The sequence below is a fragment of the Dreissena polymorpha genome, chromosome 11, assembly GCF_020536995.1.
Source record: "Dreissena polymorpha isolate Duluth1 chromosome 11, UMN_Dpol_1.0, whole genome shotgun sequence".
Classification (NCBI taxonomy): Eukaryota; Metazoa; Mollusca; class Bivalvia; order Myida; family Dreissenidae; genus Dreissena; species Dreissena polymorpha.
Genome location: NC_068365.1, coordinates 37,878,686 through 37,886,417, shown reverse-complemented (window position 1 = coordinate 37,886,417; position 7,732 = coordinate 37,878,686). Strand labels below are relative to the sequence as shown.

Below are 7,732 nucleotides of genomic sequence, written 5' to 3'. Positions count from 1 at the left end.
GCAGCGGGATACAGTATTTTTTAACAGTAAATTTTTTCCCGCTGGGTCTGACAGTATTTCTATGTCACGATGGTCTATGGAAGTTTAGCATTGTGAATAAAAGTGAGGTATAATAAAAAAAAATGGCATCTCCTGGCACTGTTTCGTTTTTCTTGTATATGGGATTTTTTGGTAAGTTGCATCTAATGTCATATGTAACGTATATACAATTCATAGCATTTAGGGCCAGCTGAAGAAAGTTAGCTTAAGCTTATCCTATTTAAACCGGTTAAACACTATTTTATAAACTGTTTTGAGAAAAACGTGGGATTATTAAATAATCCGAATATAGCGTGTACGTGGTTGTTATTTTATCATCACCATCAACTTCATCATCAGAAACATTAGCGGTAGCTGCATGATTATCATCATTACACAACTCTCATCATTAAAATTAACCATCCATCGCCATCATTACAGCGGACATTCATGGTTATGATTTTTCTGGACTTTTCGATCAGTTCAGAGCTATGTCATTATATTTCGTTTGCCTTGATTTATTTGTTTTGCAATATACGCGTCTTGTTTTAATTATGAAAAACTATCTAAAAATTCAGCACTTCCTGTACGGTCATGTATGATATAGTTCAGTATGTTCTCAAATCCACTAGATCTAACTCGCTTTGGACTTTCAACCTGTTTTTCTTCTTAATAAAACCATATATTTAATATATGTAATACATGCTGACGTCTTGCAATCACAGCCGTTGCGCAACTTTTTTTTACATATAACACGCTTTGATTTACAGATGCAAGCGTTGACCCAGTGGATGCTGATATTGATATGCATTGCGGCAGGTATACACTTTCTCAGTTTTCACAAATCTAAGTGATGAAGAACCTTCATTTAACGGTAGCGAAAATCGTGTTCTAGTTTAAAAAAAAAATCACACAATCAACCACATTCGCCATATGATTTTAAATGAGCTTTTCCTTGATTTTTACGCTATAAACGAAGAGGGCCATCTAAATTCAGTGCTCAGAAATTGAAGCTGTCATTTGTTTATCCGGATAGGTTACAATTTTATCAGCGGGTATCAAAACCCAGTTGAAGATCTGCTGAGATAACAAAGCGCCAACAAATGGTGCAAAAATCGGTGCTTAGCAATTTTGCATTTAAGCAATGTTTCCGACAGTGGGGTTGTGCGTTATATGCAAATATATTGACGAAATAGCTTGTATACAAGGAAGAATGTTTGATCGCGGATCTGTCATTCCTTTTATCGGTTACAATCTGTTTTGTTGGAAGAGTTTATGGAACACAAAATAATGAGATTTACCTTTTCGCCTTATAATCAGAGTAAGTTATAAAACTTACTTCGGACGAATATTTCATCCACGTGGTTTACCTACACTAAGATGCTGAATCTCTACAAAATTTACATTGTTTTCCATTAACCCTTTGCATGCTGGGAAATTTGTCGTCTGCTAAAATGTCGTCTGCTGAATATCTAAAATTAGCATTTTCTTCGATTTTTTTCAAAGAATACTATCAGAATAGCAAACAGTTTGGATCCTGATGAGACGCCACGTTCTGTGGCGTCTCATCTGGATCCAAACTGTTTGCAAAGGCCTTTAAAATTCGATGCTGAATCTCTACAAAATTTACATTGTTTTGCAAACAAACGCACATTATGAAATCAATAAAACATGAAGTCTAATTGTGTTTAATTGTGTGTTAATCTGGCCCGTATAAACGTCTGTTAGTTAACATGTCGCTGGTAACCCTATTGCCGCCAATGAATGAAAGCTGAAGTCTTCAAAGATTTCCGTGTATGCGCGTAATGTCACTTTATCGTTTAGTTTAAACCAATTTATTTAAGTTCAATTTCATTGAAAGCCAAAGGCTTATTTGGAACGCTCGCGAGTCCGTTTTCTCGAACTAGAATCAGTATATGGTATCTATGGACTCTAATGAACGCTCCCACAGTGGGGATCGAACCCGTGACCTCCCGATCGCTACAAAATTTATCTTTTGTACATGTTCATGCAGAATTTAAAGTTAACATGAATTTGTGTTTTATTTAGATACATATTATATTTTGTTGTGTGAAAAGGATGTGTATGTGTAAATGTCTCCTTATGTTGCACGCTTGGCAGTTGCCGCAAACGTCTTCAAAATATTTCCGGGGATAATGGTCAAAGCGGGCAAATCAAAATGTAATTTCAAAAAAGCCATTTTCCATCTTTTTGAACGTGCCATGATTGTCAGCAGGTGTTAATTCATACTTGCTGCACGGTGATACATTGCCAAATTATGTTTTGAAAGAGAGATATCAATAGTTGTTTAAAAGATTCAGATTTAGCATCATTAAAGATATTCTTTAGAATGAGAAATAAACATGATTGCACAGGGAGGGCCTTAACCAAAGAATGTTCAATAAGCAAAGGCCTTCAGAAAATCGTTCATTGTATTTTTTTGGTACACTGTCTGATTTTCTTGGTCTTCTAAAATATTTCAGATTCGACGCATTGAAATTTGCTCAGAAGTTGTTTCATTTATAAGATTTCTTGTTACAAAACACATGTTCATGTAACGTAAAGCAACATGTATTAAACCATTTTTGGCTTAACAAACTTAAAATCAAGTTAATTTTTTCTATGGTATTAATGTATCCAAATAAGTTTATGTACTGATAGAAAAAAATGCGTTTGTTCGTTTCGGATTTTTCGCCGTTTTCTAAAAAGAAATTCAGCTAACCTACGCACAGCTTCTCAGGGAAATGTGTTTTTTCAGCACTTAGTGCACACAGTCATGCCAGTAACTGAAAACTGCTTTTCTTGAATCATAGGTAGGAGTCGTGAATCAAATGGACGTATAATTGGGAAAAAAAAATGTCAGTGTCACTATTTTATGTAGAGGTAATTGTGTTAATTTGTTAGCTGCATATTTTGCTTTATAAACTTAACCTTTGCACGGAGTAAATAAGGAATATTTATTTCTGCAGATGAATCGAAAATGGAATTCGCATTCACGTTTACTTTAGTTTTGTGCATTCAAGTTGATGGCGAACAAACAGCTTACTGGATGTCAGATGCACCTTCTAATAAATTCACGTCAATGGATTTAACTAGAGATCCGTGCTCGATGCCTCTTGCTTATCTAGGAGTGTTCGATCCTTCGACTGGCATGGAGTACAGGTAAAACTAATAAACATTCACTTGTCTATGTGTCCAGTGTATAGTTTGCTTACATCACTTACACGTAAACTCACCAATTGCAAGTAGCAAAGCTGCATAATGTGTTTACTAGTTGTAGGCGCGTCTTATATCCAAGGTGCACAGCCAGCTGTTTATCAAGATCAACGCTAAACAAAACTAGGCGCGTCTTATATCCAAGGTGCACAGCCAGCTGTTTATCAAGATCAACGTTAAACAAAACTTTGTGGATATGTGTGTATCTGTGAAATTTGACAAAACATAGTTTTAGTAGTTGCAAAATGAATATAATAAGATATAAATAAAAAATATGTTTTTTGTTATTTTTTTAGGCCGTCATGTTCGTTGCATCAAGTGGATTACAGGAGGATATTGGTTGTCAGTATTATTAACGGCAGATATTTATATGCGTTTATTATGACAACCGTTTATGGTTGTTTGCTTTTGAACAACTAATACTACTACACATTTTCATGGAATCACACACAGCTCGAGGGTTTAGTTTTACTTTTGTATCTGCTTAAAAATTCTTTAAAAAATAATATACAATAGTAATATAATTATATACTCAATCCGAAATAAATTTGGTTTGAAGTGAGTTAAGATTGTCCAAAAGTTACTAGCTTATGTATTAAATGTGACGATTTCATTTCAATGAATCGTTGGTATTTAGCTGACAAATAATTAAACGAACATACAAAACACCTTTTTAGCATGTATAATGTGGCGGAAGAATAAGTTAAGCTAACAAAGTGTAATATGATTTAGTCAGGTTTAACGGCTTTTTGCAACCAAATTCTTAGAAGTTTTCAATCATGTGTTTTGTATTCATGCTTTCTGAATATGCATCAATTGTTGTGAGACATGGGCTAATTAGCCAACTAATATATTTTGTGCTGATCATTATTTCGTGAGTTTGGCATGGGTAGAAACTCTGGCTTTCAAGCAATTATTCAGTTTCGTAGTTTAGTTGTCGTATTTTGGCGCTGACTGAATGGATTTTAGACTTAATTTAAAACAAAATGCTGTGTCAAATTGGTAAAAGCACCGCACGCATTACTAGAGTTCAAATTAAATCGATACCATATTGAATCCTATTAATTACAGTGATGCTCATATCTAGAACTAGATAAATATCCGGCAAGTTGGAGATGTAAGCTGTCTTTCCGCAATTCTCATTCCTTGTTTATAACATAATTAATTTTTCTCTCGTTGTTTGATCGATATAGTTAACATTTAACTTTTGGGGCGTTATTCGTTAAGTGTTCAGTGTGCAGTATACTATTGCGGTGTAAATGTCTGAATATATTTTGCCTGTGTTCATGTAATCGACAATGTATTCCGTTTTACCTTGCAAGTCTAAAGTTTTGATTTAAACGTTTTAAGGGGCAGATTGGATAGTCAGAATCCTGACGGGCGTTTTGAATTAAAACCAGGATCAACCGTGATGGAAACTGCGTTAGTCTGCAATGAAACTGCTTTCTTGAGCAGAAATTGCCATTCACGTTACAACCTGACGGTGAGGTAAGTATTTCATTCTGAAACAGATTATATGTATTCATGCTTCCATCATCAAGTACAATTCTTCATAAGTATCGATGACACCATAAGAAATAAAATTGTACTACAAAGAACAAGCGGTGAGCGTTGATGTCTGTAGTCATATCGAAAATCGGATTTTAAACAACTTTGCACCTCGTCATTATATAACATATTGTTTTAGGAGGTGCTACATAACTGTACCTTATTGCTCGTTATAATGCCGCTAGAGTGAGTATGTAAACAACTTCGTGGGTTTCCTTTTGTTGTTTCAGCGCAAGAGATGACGGCGGCAAAGTAATACTCAGTGACAAGTGGACAGTTACCGTTACTGGTTTACCAAGTAAGTTTCAAACGTGATTTGGTGAGAAAATTGTGTTGATTATTGTAAATCATGTGCAACAGGAAGATCGATAAATCGCACAGTTGCGATGAAGTGAGAACAAGCGTTTAATTGGTGATGTTTGCTTTGGGGATTATAGCAATTGAAGATTAGCTTAAGGGTATTATAACAAATAATTAACAAACTAAACAATTACATAAATATATTAATAAATAAATATTTGTATCAATAAATAAATAAAAAAAAATAAAAAAAATTAATATCATTATAAATAAATAAATAAATAAAATATCAATAAATAAATAAATACATATATCAATAAATAAATAAATAATATAAATAAATAAGTGAATATAAATTAAATAAATAAATAAACAAATAAGTAAATATAAATATAAATAAATAAATAAATATATATATGCATATTGTTTTCTGAGCTTAAAGCTGCGCCTGCATTCCATTCGTCATGTAGCCATTGAGCCATTGATATCCAATCATCATGCGTACTGAAACATAACAATATGAGTCGTGTTCTGAGAAAACAGGGCATAATGCAGTCCGCACAGGCTAATCAGGGACGACACTTTCCGCTTTTATGACATTTTTCTTTTAAGTGAAGTCTTTTCTTAGAAAAAATCCAATTTAGGCGGAAAGTGTCGTCCCTGATTAGCCTGTGCGGACTGCATAGGCTAATCTGTGACGACACTTTACGCACATGCATTATGCCCAGTTTTCTCAGAACACGACTCATATGACTGAGCTTGTATACAGCTTAAGTATGAGACGGACAACATGCAATAGAAGAGAAATCATGTGATCATATTCTATGACAAACGGACAATTTCTATGATCATCATAAAAACGACACAAGAATGCGTTACTCTAATGAAGTCCTACTTGGAAATTTTACGCGCTTTGCAAGACGTCGTATTAATTGTTATTAAAATCAAATGGTTCGGTGGTTTCCGGTATATAGATAATCCAATAGATCATCCGTCACAAATTCCACATGATTTTATTTTGAATGAGTCATTGGAAGACGATGAACATGCAAACATATTGTTTATTTAGATAAAATAATAGAGGACGTAAACTGAACGAACATTCTTATTTTATAATAGGATATTGTTCGAGGAATATTTGATTCATTGGTTGAGTTGCATAGACTGTCCCCTGCATATTTCAGTACGAGTGGTCACGATAATATACCTATTGTACATCACTATAATTAAAACAATTATACGATATAATAAACAAATGTTGTGGAGGATTCATCGTTTCTATACAGAACCAACAAGATGAATAAATTCTTCTTACGCAAATTCGCGGACGTATGGAATCACATTCGCTTTCACATGGAATGCCCGCTTAATTCATTTGATTTCATTCCAGGTTCATGCCTGGTGAACACAACAACGACATCGGCAACGACATCGACATCAGCAATGACCACGCCGGCGTCAACGACCGATAAGTCCGGACTATTACGAGTCATCGTACTGTTCATCGAAGGCCTTAAAAACAATATCACCGACATCACTGCTCTTGTACAAGCAATAAAGGGAGTCGTGTAAAAAAATTTAACCCATTAATGCCAAGCGTCGAGAAAAAAGGCCGCGGCAAACAGCGTAGAACCAGATGAGACGACGCATGATGCGGCGTCTCATCTGGGTCTGCTCTGTTTGCTTAAAGGAATTTCTGTAAGAAATATTCTAAATATAGAATTAAATATACTTTATTTCCCTAATTTTTGAAATTAATTGATCCAATTTAGAAGGTTGGGAGAGTCCACTAGGCATAAATGGGTAAACATACAATACCGGGCAGTGCAAAATAATAATATTTTGTTTACAAGTTGAAAAATGTATTCCACATTGTTCCTTCGCCCTTGATATTTAACTTATCGGCTTAGCTCTTCATTACAATATTTACACAATTACCATAGCATCGTATCGAACATTTGAGTGGCGCTCTGCGAGAAAGGGTTTAATGCATGTGCGTAAAGTGTCTTTCCAGTTTAGCCACTGCAGTCCGCACAGGCTAACTAGGGAAGACACTTTCCGCTTTTATGATAGGTCTCGTTTGAACTAGGTCTCTTCTTAGAAAAAGTCCAGTTTAGGTGGAAAGTGCAGTGCGAACAGGCTAATCTGGGACGACACTTGACGGAATGCATTAAACCCCATTTTTACAGAGCGAGGCTCACTTATTTTCTTTAAACTATTTTATGCGTAAGCACATGGGTGTTAAAGCAAATACCTAAATTATTGTTCGATGTTAGTAAATACCTAAATAACGTGTCTGTTCATTATTTGAAAACAAAATGAATTAAATAAAAGTTGATATATTATCTATTGTCTACATGTTGCATATAACCTAATCAGCATTATTATGAGATATTGGTCGTTCGTTGTGACCAGTGAGTCTGCAGTAAAAAAGAACACACCTGTTTAGAGAAGAATCATCACTAAAACTGAGAAGCACTTATCGCTCTGTCGAATCGGTCCTCGTGGACTAAATAAAAAACATCGTTGAATAGACACTCAACAAATGTTATACCGAAAAAACGGATGTTCTCATAATCTAGCATGACTATTAAAGCAATGTGATAAAAGCTCGTCACTTCACATAACGATGTTTCAATAATATGATTGG

The 7,732-nt window shown here is 34.7% G+C and overlaps 1 protein-coding gene across 1 annotated transcript; it reads left to right on the top strand.

Moving 5' to 3' along the window:
- The first annotated feature begins 2,531 nt into the window (after positions 1 to 2,531).
- On the top strand, positions 2,532 to 7,374 carry LOC127849588 (uncharacterized). Its single transcript, XM_052382313.1, has 4 exons — positions 2,532 to 3,180; positions 4,585 to 4,722; positions 5,013 to 5,080; positions 6,473 to 7,374. Exons 1-4 carry the CDS (start codon positions 2,999 to 3,001, stop codon positions 6,652 to 6,654), a joined length of 570 nt encoding a protein of 189 aa, XP_052238273.1. The 5' UTR covers positions 2,532 to 2,998; the 3' UTR covers positions 6,655 to 7,374.
- The last annotated feature ends 358 nt before the right edge of the window (positions 7,375 to 7,732 follow it).